Here is a 17,272-nt window from a genome sequence, read left to right as displayed (position 1 = left end):
TTGAAACTGTGTGGATTTTCCAAAACACGTTTGAATAGTCAGATTTTGAGCCCCATGTCTGATTCTTTGAAGTGAAAGACAGTATCAAATATGTAATTTTAGGGCCGGGGATTTGGCTCAGTGGTTCCTCCACCTGCCTCGCAAGCGCAAGTACCTGAGTTCAATCCCCTGTACCAAAAAAAATGTAATTTTAAAAAATCTGTAATAAAGTCTCACACTATACACACACACACACACACACACGAATAAACAGCATAACGAGTGTGCAGGATTGTACAAGACACCTTCAAAGACAGCAGGCCATGAGGGGTGGGATGTGTGACAGTCTGTTCCCCCTTTTGCTCCCCACTAACTTCTTGTGGCTTTATGGGCCCTGCATGGTTCTTAGCAGAAGAGATCCTATTGGTTGGTTAGTTCCCACCTGAATCCATGAATAATTAGTTTGGTTCCTAGAGTGGCATTGAATCCAGACTTTTGGATGTCACTGCTTTCTTCCAGTAGCTGCCCACACCCAGGATCTGAAGGGACAAAGAGGAGAAACTGGACTTTGAGGTTGGTGCCTCTGAGGAGGTTGGCATTCTGGAAGTCAGTGCATTTTGGCTGTGGGGTGGCAGGTGCATTTCCTAGAGGGAGACAACAAAACAAAATCATCTAGAATGAGGGCATCTGTTTTTAGAAGGAAGAAAGATATTCTTAGGAGAGAAGAAAGGGGGCTCACAGGCATAGGCTTTATTAGAAATCAGCTAGTGCAGTGATGGTGAATTTTTAGAGACAAATGCCCAGACCGCAACCCCAAACCCACTTTCATTGTAAAGTGCCAATGTGCACTGGAAACTGAGGTTTTAGTTTAGAAAAGAACAACTCCTACATTAACATCTTATATCTTAAAAGAAAAGCAACCCCTGTGCCATAGGTTCGCCACCACTGAACTAGTATAATCATCACGCACTCATTTTTAAAGGTTCTATAACAAAAATATGTGAATGTTTTATGCCTAAGGATAAAATACCAGAGGGTGACGTGGATATTGCTCAACAGAGGAGGCTAAAGACCATGGTGACATAGCTGTTGTCTGGGGCTGAATGGAATTCATATGTGAAAGTGCTGACCACTAATATGGCCAAAGTTGGAGAGAGAGCTTTAAAGGGTAATTAAATTAAAATGAGGCCAGGAGAGTGGCCCTAATCCAATATGGCCATCATACTTATAAAAAGAGAAAATTTGGACAGAGGTAGGGGAAAGACAATGTGAAGAGGCACAGGAAGAAGGCAGCTATCTGTAAGCTACCACGAAGCCTGGAACAGGTCTTTCCCCCATGGCCTTCAGAAGGAGCCAGTTTGGCTGGGAGTGTTGTCTCAGACTTCCAACCCAAAGAATGGTGACATGCCAAATTGTTGTTTAAGCCACCTAGGGCATGGCACTTTGTAATGGCAGCCCTAGAAAAGCAAAAATGATTCTTCAGAAAGAACTGTGGACAACCAAGCAATCGGTCACCCCGGTCTGAAGAGCCCATCCAAAGGGTTTCAAACCCCCTCTCCGACCTAATCCTTTCTTGTCCTTACCAGGAGGCAAGGACCATATTAGGGTTAGGGACCTCCAGTGCCTCACCATTGGCTGCCTGCCCCTTCATAGAAAAGAGCCTTAACAAGCTACCCCTGCCCTACAGCACCTTATGACATACATACAGTACACCCTTTAATTGGATAACTTTTGGTTACTGAAGGGCTTTTGAAGTAATAAACATAAAAAAATAGCAAACACAAAACTTCCTTCCCCAGAAGCTGAAAATCTGGCCTAATTCAATACCCAGCAGTCTACCCCTACGTCTACTTTTGTGATAAAGGGGTGTGGGGTCTCTGACTCCCAGTACTTTCTACAGGGAGATACTGGCAGAGGCAGCAAATACACAGCCTAATTGCAGCACTGCTGGCAGCTCCCTGGCATCACCGTCATGCAATAAAGTGATTCACAGGACTAGTGATTCACAGGAGAATCCAGGTTGCAGATTTTTTTCTGTGCAGGCCCCTTCACTGAGGAAGACAACAGTTTTAGGTTCTGCAGTGGTAGTCTGCTAGCAGAGCTAACTGGGGACATATACACCACATGGGTGTGGGCCCTGTTACCCTGGGATGCGGTGCTATGAGTGGATTTTCGGGACCCAGTCCATAGGGAATAACTCACGCCATAAGGGCCTTCTGAACATCACTGCCACCACTGCTTCCGAATCCCAGACCTCAGGCTCGTGGGATCAAGCCCACCCCAACCACAGACTCCTTGAGCTTCTCAGCTTACAACTTGAGCTCCCTAGTGTAAGAGAGAAAGACGCCTTGCTGTACTGCTTCGTGTTTCATCTACCCTCTCCCACCTCTACCTTTTAAAGAAAGGATGAAAAAGTCTCTGCTTGAGCATGAGATGGGAACCACATGAATGAGAAGATCTGCTCTATTGGTTACATAGAAACTGCCTCTCAAACCGAGTTAAGAATCTTTTAAAATAAGTGCCATATGTCACAAAGCAAGTGCTATGGTCTGGGCATAATTTCAGTGTCCCCTAGAGGTTCTTGTGTAAGTCTTGGTCCCCAAAGTGGTAGTATTGGGAGGCACAGTGTAGATCTAAGAGTGGAGCCCAGCACAATATTCTTAGATTAGTGGGGGAATAACCTTCAAGAGGACTGGGGCCCCATATGCTTCCTCTCTCTACTCCTGGCTTGAGAGGTGATCTTTGCTCCTACACTCTCCTGCCGTGATGTGCTGCCCAAATGAGAGGCCAGTGGGGCCTCCTGATTTTAGATTGGAACCTCCAAATCTGTAAGCTAAATACCCCCTCTTTTAAACATTTTTAGTTGCCACAGGTATTTTGACTAATCCAGCAGGGTCCAACAGACATCAAAGAATCAATATTATTTCAACGATATTATCTAAATAAAATGAGAAACCCATAGCAGAGTTTACTTATAAATATATCTGGAAATGTAAAGACATTCCTTTAAGCAATATGTGGGTTAAAGAATGATCACAATGTCGAGAACATTAAAAACTAAATGACAATTAAAACAATACATATCACAATTTGTGCAAAGTGCCCAAGAGCACTTAGGATATTAAAGTGACTTTGGAAGTCTAGTGGGAAGTAAAATGATTAGACAGAGATGGCTCCAGTGCTTGGGTTCCTACCTAAGCAAACCAAAAACCCTCTCACAGAGAATGGAAACTTCAGCTTTACCAAACAGAAGTTGCCAACCAACCTCTAACTAGGGACTTTAAGGTGACAGCACCACTTTAATTAATCAAATATTTTCTTCCCGTGCTCTACACACACCTTTTGTTTTTCCCTCGAATCTATTTGGTAAGTTCTGGGACCACTTGATGTCAGAAGCTGCCACTGTCCAAAACAACAACAACAAAAAATCTAACAGAAAAAACATTCATCTTCTAATAGGGAAATGTATAACTTTATTCTTTTTGGGGTTTTTTTGTACCAGGGATCGAACTCAGGCCCACATTGCACTTGCGAGGCAGGCAGCAGAACTACTAAGCTAAATCCCTGCCTTTCACGCAAATATCAGAAAAAAAAAGAAAAATAATTAGATAGGTAGATTCATCTTTTAACTCAGAAAAGAATAACACAAATTGTGTGCCATGCCACACACCTGTAATCCCAGCTATTCAACATGCTGAAGCAGGAGGATTGCAAGCTGAAGGCCAACCTAGCAATTTAGCAAGACCTGTCTCAAAATTAAAAAATTAAAAAATGGGCTGGGGAATGGGGAAAAAATAAGAACCAAGATGGATTATGTAAAGGTGCAAATTTCCAATGATGAATGTCATTCCATTGTATACCTTACATGTACCAATATTAATTTTTTAAAAATGGGCTGGGGATGTAGCTCAGTGTGTGTTGGGGGCAGCTCACAATGGACTACAGAAGTCCTCTGCTTTATCCTGCTTTGCTTATTCTGCTCCAGACAGGTGTCCCCATCTCTCTTACTCCTGCCAGATCCTGGCCTCTTCCCTGGTTGTTCCTTCTGCCTGGAACATTTCCCCTAGGTAAGTACATGATAATCTCCTCCCCTCCCTGGAATCTGCTCTTAGAGTGCCCTTTTCTGCCCTCTTACCACCCTCTTTAAATTGTGACCTGCTCCTGCACCTCACCCCAGTTCTCTCCATCTTGTTGCCTCTATTTACTTGTAGAGTGATCACCAGTCTCAAATCTACTATGGAATTTACTCTTTTGTTATACTAAGTACGTATTGATTCTCTCCCCTCATTAGAATATGCTTTCAAGCAACGCAAGGAATGTATTCGTTTCAGTGAGTCTACTGCTTAGAATTGTGCCTGCCACACAATAAACTCCAAAAGTTAGTTCCCCGAAAAGAATAACTAGATGTACTTTTGATAAGACAGCAGAAGAAAAGAAGGAAGTCACAGACAAACAATATCAGGAGTAGAAAGAGGCTATCAATATAGACCTGGCAGATTTTTTTCAAGCCATAAAAGAACATGTGTGTACCTACTCAAAAGTAGGCGATATGGGTATTTTCTTAAAGTTGATAATTTCCTAGAAAAGGATAACCTACCCAAACTTAGTCCAGAAAGGGAAAAAATTGTAAATCATGTAACATTGTAGCATAAAGGGTTGAAAATAGTAGTTTTATATCCATCCATCAAAAGACTCAATAGTCTAGACACTTTAACAGAGTTCTCTCAGACCTTCAATCCTCGATCTACACATGTTCTAGAGAACAGAAAACAGGAGGCAAACCCAACTCACTCTATAAGGGTAACCAAAATATTAAGCCTACACTCAATAGCAGCAAGTCTAAATACATTAGGATAAGAAGAACAGAAAGTATTAGAAAAAGTATTTTAAAAGTATATCAAAGTCAAGCAGTTTAAACCAGGAATAAAAAGATTTTTAATATGAGAAACATATTAAGTTAAAGATCAGGGCTGGGGATTTAGCTCAGTGGTTCGGTGGTCAACCTTATAAGCGCAAGGACCCGAGTTCAATCCCTGGTACCAAAAAAAAAAAAAAGATAAAGATCATATGTTTATTTCCACAGATGCAATTTATTTAAAACTGGGAACAAGCCTATCTGCTATCACTGCTTCTATTAAATAGTACACGGAAGATCTTAGACCTGGCCAGTGAAGCAATACAATAAATGGAAGAAAGTTATAGAATTTGACAAGCAAGAGAAAAATATGCCAGTATGTGAAGATGACAAAATTCTTGCTCATTCAACAGTACAGAACACGGCATGGTGCATCATACCACGACACTCCCTCCCGCGGCCATCACTCCAACCAAGGATCAAGGAGTCAGTCGTGGGTATCAAAAGAGAAAGAAAAAAGCCAGGTGTGGTAGCACATGTCTGTAATCTCCACACTCTGGGAAGCTAAAACGGGAAGAGTCCAAGCTCAAGCCCAATTTAGTAATTTAGCAAAACTCTGTCTCAAAATAAATTAAATAAAAGGGCTGGGGAGGAAGCTCAGCGCAATGGCCCTGGGTTTAACATACTCAAGATGAGGCAGGGGGAGGGAGAGACAGCAACTGAGAGATTCTTGCCCTTAGCTTTTAGTAGGTATCTTTGCTCAAGTGGATTTTTGTTGTTGTTGTTGTTGTTTTGTTCTTTTTTGCAACTACTGAGATGAGTATATGATTTTTCCATCCCTGGTCTGTTCATATGTTAATTATATACATTGACTAATGTTTTAAAAATCCTTTTACTCCTTGGATTAAACTCAGCTTGGCCACAATAGTTTTGTTCTGCTGCTGTTGTTTGTTTGTCTGTTTGTTTTGTCCTCAGCTCCAGTTTTCTAATTATCCTTTTACCATATGCATTATTTTGTTATCCTATCATTACATTTGTCTTGTTTTCCAATACTGGATATTGAAGTCAGGGCTTTGCGTGTGCCAGGCAAACACTGTAGCACTGAGCTACATCCTCAGCTCTTTTTGTTTTTATTTTGAGACAGAGTTTTACTAAGTTTCTGGGGCTGGCTTTCAACTTGCAATTCTCCTGCCTCAGCTTCCAGAGTGGTTTTTATTGTAGGTATGCTCTATTATGCCTGGCTTTTTCCTGTTTTTATTTCACAGTGTCTGTGCTCTTATCATTTTTTTACCCTTTTATGTTATCAGCATAATTAAATTCCCATTAATAATACTTATTTTAAAAGAATTTCTATTTGGAAATGAAAAACTCATGGAAATAAAAATAATCAATACTATAACATTTAGCACAAAAGTAAAAGAAAACTTTAAAATGTGAAAGTGGAGTTACAAAGTACAGATAATAGGTGGAGAGGCTCCCTCGTTTTCTAGGTGTTCTCTAAAGAAACACAATGTGAGAAAAGCCATGTTTTAAAAGGTAATTATTAAGAACTTCCTATAACTGAAAAAAAAAGTATAGGGTAGGGAGTGGAAAGGAACATAAAAAGAATTAAGATGTGTCATGTATTTGTACCAATTCCTATGACGAATATAATGATTGTGTCCTGCAAACAAGGACTAATAAAATAAATAAGAAAAAAATTAGAGGTGTGAATTTTCCGATCAAAAATTATCCTCAAGGTAATGAGCAAGATAAACAAGTCTAGACTAGGCAAAAGATTGGCAGTAATGAAGTAATCGGACACTACTGAATATTAGTGTGAGCAGAAGGGATCGCCATTTCTGGTGGGGACACAAAATGGAGAAGCCGCTGAGGAGAGATTCAGCCTACACCCAGGAAAGCTGGAGAGGCCGATGGACCTGGCAATTCCTTTTCCAGAAATCAACCTGGAATTCTTCAGATTGTAGTGCTGTGTTGAATAAAAGAAGAAGAAAAATCTGGAAACAACCTAGCTGTACTTCAATGGACAGATATTAGAAAATAAACTGCAAGTTTGGTTTATAATTGAGTAACCTAAAGTATTCAAAATGAAGAGGATCTGAAGCAAGACTGTTAGCATTTGGTAAATCTGGATGCTGCGAAGTCTGGTACAAGATTGTCATACTATTTGTCAAATTTTCTTACATCCTTAAATTATTTTTTAAAATTTTAATTTAGCCAAACAGGGCAAAAAAATTAAAAGAAATACAACAAAATGTTAAAATGTATTTGTCTGGATGGTGGGCTATAGGCAATTATTTTCCTGTCTACTTCATTGTATTTTTACATAAAATTTATATACGTTTTACATAAATTTTATTTTCTAAGCTTTTTTCCTGGATCTATATATTTTTTTAAATTCAGAATAGTACAAAGGACTCCTAGAATCAGTATGCACTACCTCTACTTAAATAATTCCTGTGGACCCCTAAAAAACTAAATTAGAAATTTTAAGCTTTTTTTCTCCACAGTCTCTCTTTCCAGAGGTACGGTAAATTCTATGCGCATTTTTTTGGCAATTCTTTATAGAAAAAAAGCATAAACTAGGTATATTTACATATTCCTTTTGTCTCTGTTTTATAGTGGAAAATACCTAGAAATTAGCAAAAGAGAACAGAATTCAATCTGGCAAGTTCAAAAGCCCTGGGGCTTGAAGACTACGTCAGTCAACAGAAATACAACTCAGAATACCAGACTCTTCAGAGAAAGGGGAAGTGGCCAAAGGGAGGAAAGACCTCAGAACTTCTTCTAGGATTCTCTTTTCTCAGAAGAGATAGAAGGTGGCAAGGACAAAGAATGTGTTCTGAGCAGTGCACAACGTACTTCCTGGGCCTGGGAGTCTTTCTCCCTGGGATGGTCAATCCCAGATGAGGTGTTAGGCTCTGAGGACTAGAATTTTCCCTCCAGGATGGCCACTGGTCCTGAGTACAAGGTCCTTATACATGGAGAGTTTTAAGGATCAGAGGACCCACTACTCAGCTGTTCAGCGGGAGAGAGGCTATGTTTCTCATCCTGGGCCACATGCACACTCACCAGCCATGCTCTTTGTCAGTGAAATTCCTTGGTGGCCCAGGGGACATGCCTGCATAGCACAGTATTACTTGTCTTCAATTTTCCTCTTGGGAAAACAGGGTTCTAGGCCTTGGCAAAGGGTGTCTGGGAGAAAGACAAAAGTCTTGGCAGGTAACAAGCGTGGCAGTCACGGAAGGGCCAGTGGGGGCAGTCTCCCTCCTTTTTTGCAAGGAATTCTTGGTACAGACACACGGGGGAATGAAAGGTATTTCCATCTGCTTTCCCAGCACCTTCCTCTGCATACACAGTATTTTCTGCCTTTGTTCCAGCCTCCTTTAATTCTGGTTGGTGAAGTTTTGCAGATCACCAAGTTGCTTTGTGACTGTATCAGCCAATGCCCTCTAGAAAGCCATGAGAGGCTCTCCAGTCAAAGAGTAGGAAATTGCGTTCAATTGTGATGTGAAGATGTGTTTCCTCTGATGCTCACGACCGACCGATTCCCAGCGTGGGTAGATTTAATCAAGATGCTGGAGAGTTCGCCATGTGTTTAGCTTGTGACATGGAGGCAATAATGTAAGAATGACGATATAACCCTGCCCTCGCTGAGACCGCACTCCAGCTGGGAACGTCATCGAACCAGCGGGTGTGGACACTGCCTTCACATGGAGCAGGAGCCAGATTTTGAGTGAAGGACCAAGAGCCTGGTGCTGGGAGGACCCCAGCGGGGAGGCATGGACATTCTAGATAGCAGGTACCTGGAGGGAACCGGGAGGAGAAAAGGCCATGGCAGGTCTGGGGATTTCCAAGGGTGTCAGGGTGAGGACAGCACATGCAGGAGGGAGCCGAGGACCTGGGTGAGGTTGTGCAGGTCAGAGTGAGGTTTTCTGAACAAAGGAGGGTACGGGATACTGAACTCGGGAGTCTGAAGAGGCTCAAGGATTTCAGCAAACTGAAAAAGAGGCCTCATCCTAATCCAAGAGGCCTACATACCTGCAGAGCAAGAGCCCACCGTATGCCTGGTCTTCTGGGAGCAGGTCTTTGGGCCAGGACCACGCAGGCCCACTTTCTGGCAAGATAAGTAAAGAACCAGCTTGGCTCGGACTCACTCAGGACTTGAAACTAGAGTCACACGATAGCTGGGTGATTCAGAAAATGAGGAAGTGTCTGGGGGAAAGAACAGGTGAGAAGCATTTGAACTTCATCTGCCAAAAGGCTAATTTTTATAGAGCCCTAACTCAGTGAGGGGGAAAAGTCCTTGTAAATAAAGAAGCAAAGGGCATAAGCTGGCAATTAATTGCAAGCAATTGAAAATGGCCAATAGATGCATAAAAAGATGTTAAACTGTTGGGTATTTAGTTCAGTGGTGCTGCTGCCTGTCTCACAGGCACAAGGTCTTGAGTTTGATTCCCCCGTACCAGAAAAAAAAAAAGAAGAAGAAGAAGAAGAAGACATTAAACCTTATCATAGTAAGAATTGTGGGGCCACCATCACTCCAGTGCCAGGAGGGCTTGCTTGGGCCCAGACCCACCCCGGAAGGATAGCCACGCCCTCTCCTGCCAGGAGCCGCCATCCCTCCAGCACCAGGAAGGTAGCCACACAGGCACCCCTGAACCCCCATAGTAAGAATTAAGCAAAAAGGTAATATTATTTTTCCTATCAGATTGATGGTACTAAGAATGTTGATTTTAACAGAGTATTGACAGAGAGGTGAAGAAATAGCCATGCTCAAAATACTAATAATCATAACTTCTGCAAGGCAATTTTTCTCACCTATGTAAAAAATATGTAAGTTCTTTCAGATCCAGTATATAATGTATAAACAAACATTAAAGAGAATTAGATATCTCTATATATTAATACAGAAAGATTCACTTGCAGGAGCACACAGTTATATTTATGTGCACATATTACAAAAGGAAAATATACTATATATAGTGAATTCACATTATATGTCCATAAAATGTTTATTAGTACATATTTATAGTACGTAATATCACATTCATTGTGGGGAGTTGGTACATGTTAAGGACCAGAGGAGAATTAAGGCCTAATTGGCCTCCTCTGTGAGCACAAAGGAGAAAGGCTGCACTCAGGGCTGACGGCACATTAGGGGAAGGTCAAGAAGTTGAGGTTAAGCTGTTTACCACAGAATGAACTAGTGGATATTGGAAACCAGATGAATCCCCTATTACTTTTATTGCCTGTGCCTGTGAATAAAATAAAATAAAAAATGAATAAAGGCGAGGTAAGCCAACGGCTCAGGCTTCCTCTGCCTGCTAGAGGTGCAAGCCTTCCAGCTGCCCTCATTTTGAGCTGACTCCGTGTCTTTTTTATTATGCATCCTCTTCATCCCCCACCCCCACCCCAGGCCTGGGAGGAACAAAGTCGTGGCTCTGGGTTCAAGGTCCCACAGGTATACAGGGTCACCTACAGGTACATATACATAACACATATTAATTCTTTTTTCTTCTCCTTACTCCTCTATCTCTTGGTACCCTTCCCATTTGCAAAAGATTGATCTGTTTCTTATTATCTATCTTTTACTTTGCTAGTTAATTTATTATATGTGACATTTAAGCTTGTGTGTCTGATTTATTTCACTTAACATCATTGTCCCAAGGAGCATCCATTTTCCTACAAATGACTCAAACTTATTCTTCTTTACAGAATACCATTTCATTGTGTATAAATACCACATTTTCTCCATCCATCCATTTGAAGTATACATAGGCCACTTCCAGAATCTAGCTATGATGAATTTTGCTGCTATAAATATGATTATGCATATATCAGTATAATATGTCTTAAACTCTTGCAGAAAGACACTTAGAAGAGAATGGCTGGGTGGAATTAAATTCTGCTCATTTTTTTTAGGGATCTCCATACTGATTTCCACAGTGGCTGTACTAGTTTACATTCCCTTCAACGATGTAAAAGTGCTCCTTTCCCCCTGTATCCTTGCTCCCATTTGTTGTTTGACTTCTTGATGAAAAGGGGATGAGATGGGCTAGGCCTAATTAACTTTTTCTATTGGCATTTCCTAATGAGTAATGGATCTATGTCTAAAGTTTTCAGTTGCCTGTGGGGCATTTGTAGGCTTGCGTGAAGAAGAGCCATGGTCTTATCAAAAGCTTTTAAAAGTTTCTGGCTGCCTCCGAAGAAAATACAAATCATGCTTTTTAATGAACAACAGCTTAAGGATCCAGAAATTTGTTTCCTATCCCAGCAGTGGTCTCTTGACAATGTCAATTTGATTAAGGCTCTATTGTCTTGACCTCCACCATCCAAGCAAAGCACTGTCTGTGACCTGGGTGGCCCTGAAAGGCACAGGCACCCAACCAGAGAAGCAAGCAGAGGTCACCTTCCCACAGCCCACCAAACCAGCTGCCGCCCGGTGGAGCGAGGGGTCTTCTTGCCCAGCAGACACCCAGCGCCTCTCTAACCTCCATGCTGTTCTCTCCCTTTCCATTACCTTAATCTCTCTGCCTCCAGCAGTCTCTGCCTTCTCACCTACTTCCCTTGGTCTGCCTTAAAAAGCAATTACATCTTGCTCCCACCACCACCTCATTTCACCAAGTCGCTATCTCTGCCTCTTCACCAACTCATTAATTCCAAAATAACACTTTCAAAAGGACAGAAAACATTAACTTAATGAACATTATCACTATAGACAGTACACTCAGTTCAGATAAGAAGGAAGATGTTCAACACCTTGCCTCCCCTGTGCAAGGCAGCAGCGTTCCTTAACCTACTGCTGTATGCCCAACACACGGCTACCTGTGCTAAGAGGCAAGAGCCACTCATCCTCACTTTGGGACTACAAGTGACAGGAAGGAGAAAGCCTGCTTTCAGCACCTTGACAAGCTACCCAGGGTGCAGGGTGAGAACACACTCATGAGCTGGACTTCAGAGCCAGGAAAGAGTGCTGCGTGAGGGATAAAGAGGAGGCAGGAAGCTCCCTTGGAAGACGCAAAGAACAGAATAACCCAACTCCAAGCAAAGGGACTGCATGTTCTAAAGCTGAGGGATGAGAAGCACAGGGCGTCAATAGAGAAGGCAGAAGCAGTCTGCTATCAGGGGGCTTTCTGGGGCAGCTGCTGCTGCCTCTGGTGGGGTGAGAAGGATGAGCGTGTGTGCGTGTGTGTGTGTGTGTGTGTGTGTGTGTGTGTGTGTGTGTGTGTGTGTGTGTGTGTGTGTGTGTGTGTGTGTGTGTGTGTGTGTGTGTGTGTGTGTGTGTGTGCCCTAATTTGGTATATTAAGCAAGCAGTTACCACGGGCAGGTTCTTTACCAGGGGGAAAAATACAATGCAAATGGCATTGAAGGAAAGTTGTTCTAATGGGCATCTGTGGCTAGCAGGGACTGGTTTGGTAATCCAACCAAAGGGTATGACAGATCTGAACTTGAGTTGGGTTGGCAAAATGAGAAAGAACATCTAACAATCTCTAGGACAGAATCGTCATTGGTCCAGAAAATTTAAATGTTAAAATGAAATATATCTTGGAACAGTTGGTATTTATGAGGTGAGAATGAATATTTTTAAATTAATCAATTATGTTTTCTTCTAGTCATCCTGGCTTGTGCGAGATGAAAAGGACTGAAATGCAAGTTTTAGAAAAATGAGTCAGACAACCAAGGGAAGTTCAATTTCTGTTACCTAAGTAAGCATCTTGTTTACCATTGTTCCCATTATGATAATAGGGGTTTTCTTCCCCCTCTTTTAAATTCACCTGGGGAGAAGCAAAGGACTTTTAGGGGACCTTCCAACCGTTAGGACTGCATGAGTAGACAGCTGAAGAAATACAGTCACTGACTGAAATGAGTTCTACCCCAGGCCGGAGCTCACTGCCTACCTGCACTCCGAGGGCTGAGCCACAGAAGGAGCCACCACAGCCAGAAACTTCTCTCCCAGCAGCTCCTGGGCATCGCTGAGCTGGAGGTCTCTGAGCTGGTGAGCAGCAGACTGCTAAGGCCAGAGAGATCACACACCCCAGCCTTTCAAAGAATTCCCCCTGGGAACTCACTAATCATTAACTGGCCTCATAGCCTAAAAGAGAAAAACAAACTTTCTATTTGTTTAACCTCCAGAGTTTTCAGTTTCTTATTCTCAATGAAAATAAACAGTTTCCTTTTATTTTTATTCCCAGCTAGGGAACATTGAAACATGCTGATCTTCCTCTTTGAGCCAACCCTGATCAGGAAACTATTCCCTGCACCTCTCCCATTTCCCATTATGAAATGTCAGTAATGATAAGGTGGAAGTCTTTCATCTCCAGGTCACAAAACCTTCATTGTACTGGAATTTTCTATGGACATGTTTGTCAGGGGCAGAGACCTCTTTCACTTTTGAATACTCAGGGCCTAGCAGAAAGCAGTGCCAATGAGACACGACACTGGAGAGAGTAGAAAATGGAATTTGCCTCTGGAGAGTACTACCTTTCGTGGAATCTTGGAGCTAAAGCTAAAATCCAGCCTCCAGGAAGAGATGTTCAACTTCCTGAATTCACAAATAAAAGAAATAGCTGAAAAGAAAGATGAACTATGGAGAGCCTGTTGGTGGAGTGGCCAACCTAGGCCTGGAACCAGGGCTGTCCAGGGTACATCTTCACCCAAAGGAGTGGCAGAAACGATAGGGAGCTATTTCTTGGCAGGCGGAGGGATGGAGTTAGGCAGGTAGGTGTGTCAGACACTTCCTAAACCATTGCACACTGCTGCAGGGCAGAGATCCCAGCAGCAGGGCCAGGATCATCCTTTCTGAATAACAGCTCCGAGCAGTAAGTACTGTACAGTCAGGGCTCAGAGAGGGCTACCCAAGGTCATGCAGAGCTGGGATTCAGAGTAAATCGAGTGCTCTGAGCCAATGCAGTGTACAGTTTATTAGTTCAGGTCCTTGGAGAAGAATGCATCCGGGTGGGACTTGATGTGCAAGGGGTTTATTGGGCCAACAGCGGTGAAGAATAAGGGATGCTGAAGAAGGTAGGGACACTCTACAGGCTGTGGTGCAGTCTGGTCTCCGAGGAGAAGGGGAAGGAAAGAGGACAACAGCAGAGTCACAGGCTGCAGCACAATGCCTAGAAGAGTAATCATAAGCCTTTTATTTATTTATATTTATTTATTTTTTGGTACCGGGGATTGAACTCAGGTCCTTGCACTTGCAAGGCAGGCCACCGAACCGCTGAGGTAAATCCCCGGCTCACAAGCCTTTTAGAGACCGAGTGCTCCAACTGCCACCCAAAACCCACTTATTCATTGCCACGTGCCAACACGGCAATTGAACCTGAATACCGACCAGGCCTGGGAAAGTTCAGAGGGGTCCAGGCTAATGAGTTGCAGTGTGTGACGCAGGTCATAGCGTGGTGCTGCTACTCCTTCCTGAGCATGCACAAGGCCTCCATGTGCGCTGCTATCCCAGGCTCGGCTGCTGGGCTGATGCTGGGGTGATTTGGCTTGCATGCCAGCGGAGAGGCCACTGCAGCACACACCATAGGGTCACCACCACTGTCCTACAACACTCTGACCAGGACAGTCTCCTGTTAAATAGTCCCGGCTCTTGTAGGCAAGGCCAGCATTCTTGCTCAGTCTCAACACACCCTGCTGAGTCATAGCTGGGGTCAGTGGCAGCACAAGTGAATGGGCCTCTATTATTGTGTGTGTAGCAGCGATGTGGGCTGGGGGAGTAATAGTGAATTACTGCTTTCAGAGGAGTCAAGAAGGGAAATATAGCTATAAACCAGCCTTAGTAATTCTAGGCCACACCAACTTGTGACTACAAAATGGCCACATTAATTTTTTGAAGTGCGAGTTCTACATGTACCTCCTTTTAAAAAATAAAAATGTACACCCGGGCATGGTGGTGCACTCCTGTAATCCCGGCACTCGAGAGGCTGAGGCAGAAGAATCACTGTGAGTTCGAGACCAGCCTGGGCTACATAGTGAGTTCCAGGTCAGTCTCAACTTCAGAGTGAGACCCTGTCTCAAAATAAATAAATAAATATTAAATCAAATTTAAAAATAAAAATTACAAAAACATATGGTGAACAACAAATCTCTACATACACCCCCACACCTATCAGTTTCTTAGATCTTGTAGATCACCCTTCCCTTGCATATCCTTTAAGACATTCTTTCATGTATTTTTTTTTAACCTACTATCCAAACCCTCTTGAACCTTACTTTCCACACTAAACAAAATAATTTAGACCTCATTCTTTTGTTTAAGTCAGATAGAATGGTCGTGAAACTGCACTGCCCAAACTAAAATGCCTCGAGGCCCTATGCTTTGATCTTCAGGAGGCACAATCTTTGCCAGATTCTTCTTCAGTGTAAGGTGAATGGCCTGATTTTGGAGTGTCCACTCCTGATGTCCTATTTGTATTATATGTGGACACACACACACACACACACACACACACTCCTCAGAACGTATTATATAGTATAAGCATGGCACAGGATGGCTCTACACCGGCCTAGCACTAATAGAGTTCCTCCCTTCCTCGAAGTTCGCAAGAATAATTGCAGAACTGGTTAGGACAAGCTGGATCTTCTTCTAGTCCTCCCCTTTCCCAGAAACAAGATGACCTTTAATGCCTTAGTGAACTGTGGGACTCTAGGGCACGGAACCCAGCCTGCCTGCTTTTGGAGGCTCATGATGAAGAGATTTTTCTCTGCCTGGGAAGATCTTTGGAGAACTGGCTTTTGATGCTTCAGTTGTTCCTGCTGCCTGGCTGTAAGCACTCAGCCCACTTCCTGTAAACTGCATGTAGGGTCTGCTGTTTCACAGGACTCAGACAAGTTGGTGACCAGTATGCCACTTCACGTGTAAAACAGCCTAAATTCTTATAGAGGACATTTCATGTCACTTACACCCCGAACCATATAATCTTCATGCTCTCTCCTCTCTCCCCCTCCCTCTTATTCTCCCCCTCTCACATGTGCATATGCATATATGTGCTTGGGATCAAACCCAGGGCCTTGTGCATGCTAGGAAACCACTTTACCATGGAACCACCCAAGCCTTCATTTTTAAAACAGCTATATTGCTGTCTGTTTTTCCAGAAAGAATGGGTAGAAATCTCTTTTACATTTTGCCTTAAAGGAGAATTTGTATGCCCCTAGGTGACTCTAAGCCTCTAAGTATTGAGAGAGATTGAAAATTATTTGTAGCTTTCGAACAACAGTTTGATGCTAAAATTCCATGGTTTAGCATTTGTTCCCTGAGAGTTCATAACTTCAAAGTACAATGATTTGTGAGCCTCTCAGGCTCATCACTGAGTGTGTAGCGCTACAAGGCAGAACCATGAGAAGGTTGAAGGGAAAGAAAACTCTGGGGGCCTCTTTGGTTGAGTCAAAATTCCTCAAATGGTGGAGGAAGAGACCAGCAAGTGATGTGGCCAGGGTTTCCTTGGGTTCCCATTTCATGGCAGGCTGGCTGAAAGAAGACACCAGATACATTTTAAAAAGTCAGTAATATGTAGGTAACATATTCATATTTCCACTTTTTTTGTTGTTTGTGCATACCATGTGCCAGATAGTATTCTATGTAAAACATGAATAGTTCCAAAAGGTAGGTGTCATTACTAGCCCCATTTTATACATGTGAAAACAGGCAGTTTAGAAAGCTTTCCTGTGTCAAAGCAAAGATTTTAATCTCATCTTTGAACGTTAGAGCCAAAAGTCCATGGAATATAATAAGACCAGAGTCCCTGAGAGGTTACAGTGACACTGAGGTCACAAAAGAAGTCAGAGGCTTGACAAGATGGGCAGGTCTAACCAAACTCAGTGCAAAGAGAGAGAGACAGGTATATCGTGGCCCAGGCATTGGACAGGGGCTGCTTGCTGGCCAGGAGGCACCATGAGGGCAGCAGAAGAGGAGGTCCTCTAAGGCAGGATGGCACTTGAGAGAGTAGACACCCTGCCTGTTTCTCAGCTTTACCTGGGCTCAGCTCTGCCTTCTCCCTACCCTGCTGCAGGCATGGATCTTGAACCCACACATCTTCCTCTGACCTCACGCTTTGTTGTGGGAAAGTCAAGACAGAATGCTACTCCCATCACCATCTTATTCCTGGGTTTTGTTTTTACTCTAAGGAATGATTTTTCAAATACATATAGTTAGCAGTTATACTGTGATAATTAGGTATGCAAATAAAAACGGCTTTAGAGACTGCAATATTGCAGCATGAGAAAAACAAGCCAGGCATGGTGGTGCACACCTGAAACCCTGCCATTCTGGGAGGCTGAGGCAGGAAGATAAGTCCAAGCCCAGCTTGGCAATTTAGCAACTTGATGAGATTGTCTCACGACAAAAAAATAAAAGTAAAAAAAGGGGTGGGGATGTAGTTCAGTGCAAAGCACCTGGGATTCTTATCCCAGTACTGCGAGAAGAGAGGAGG

At 42.9% G+C, this 17,272-nt stretch overlaps 1 protein-coding gene across 7 annotated transcripts in view; it reads right to left on the bottom strand.

The window, feature by feature from the left end:
- Pla1a (phospholipase A1 member A) overlaps positions 1–12,905 on the bottom strand; it is a 49,085-nt gene extending 36,180 nt beyond the window's left edge. For 4 of the 7 annotated variants that reach the window (XR_781373.3, XM_019208318.2, XM_010630024.3 and 1 more), the window contains exons 1-2: positions 12,737–12,904; positions 422–623 (exon numbers count right to left, since the gene is read on the bottom strand). Coding sequence is in view for 5 of the 7 variants with exons in the window: in XM_019208318.2 (XP_019063863.1) it covers positions 422–623; positions 12,737–12,809 (275 nt within the window). In the remaining 2 variants the exon portion in view is untranslated. Of the gene's footprint in view, positions 1–421; positions 624–12,736 lie in introns of all 7 variants that reach the window. The other 3 variants (XR_781372.3, XM_010630022.3, XM_019208320.2) reach the window with 1 other exon arrangement.
- Between the last annotated feature and the right edge of the window lie 4,367 nt (positions 12,906–17,272).

The sequence above is a fragment of the Fukomys damarensis genome, unplaced genomic scaffold (assembly GCF_012274545.1).
Source record: "Fukomys damarensis isolate Sample0158 unplaced genomic scaffold, DMR_v1.0_HiC HiC_scaffold_24, whole genome shotgun sequence".
Lineage (NCBI taxonomy): Eukaryota > Metazoa > Chordata > Mammalia > Rodentia > Bathyergidae > Fukomys > Fukomys damarensis.
This window is presented reverse-complemented; position numbering and strand designations above follow the sequence as displayed.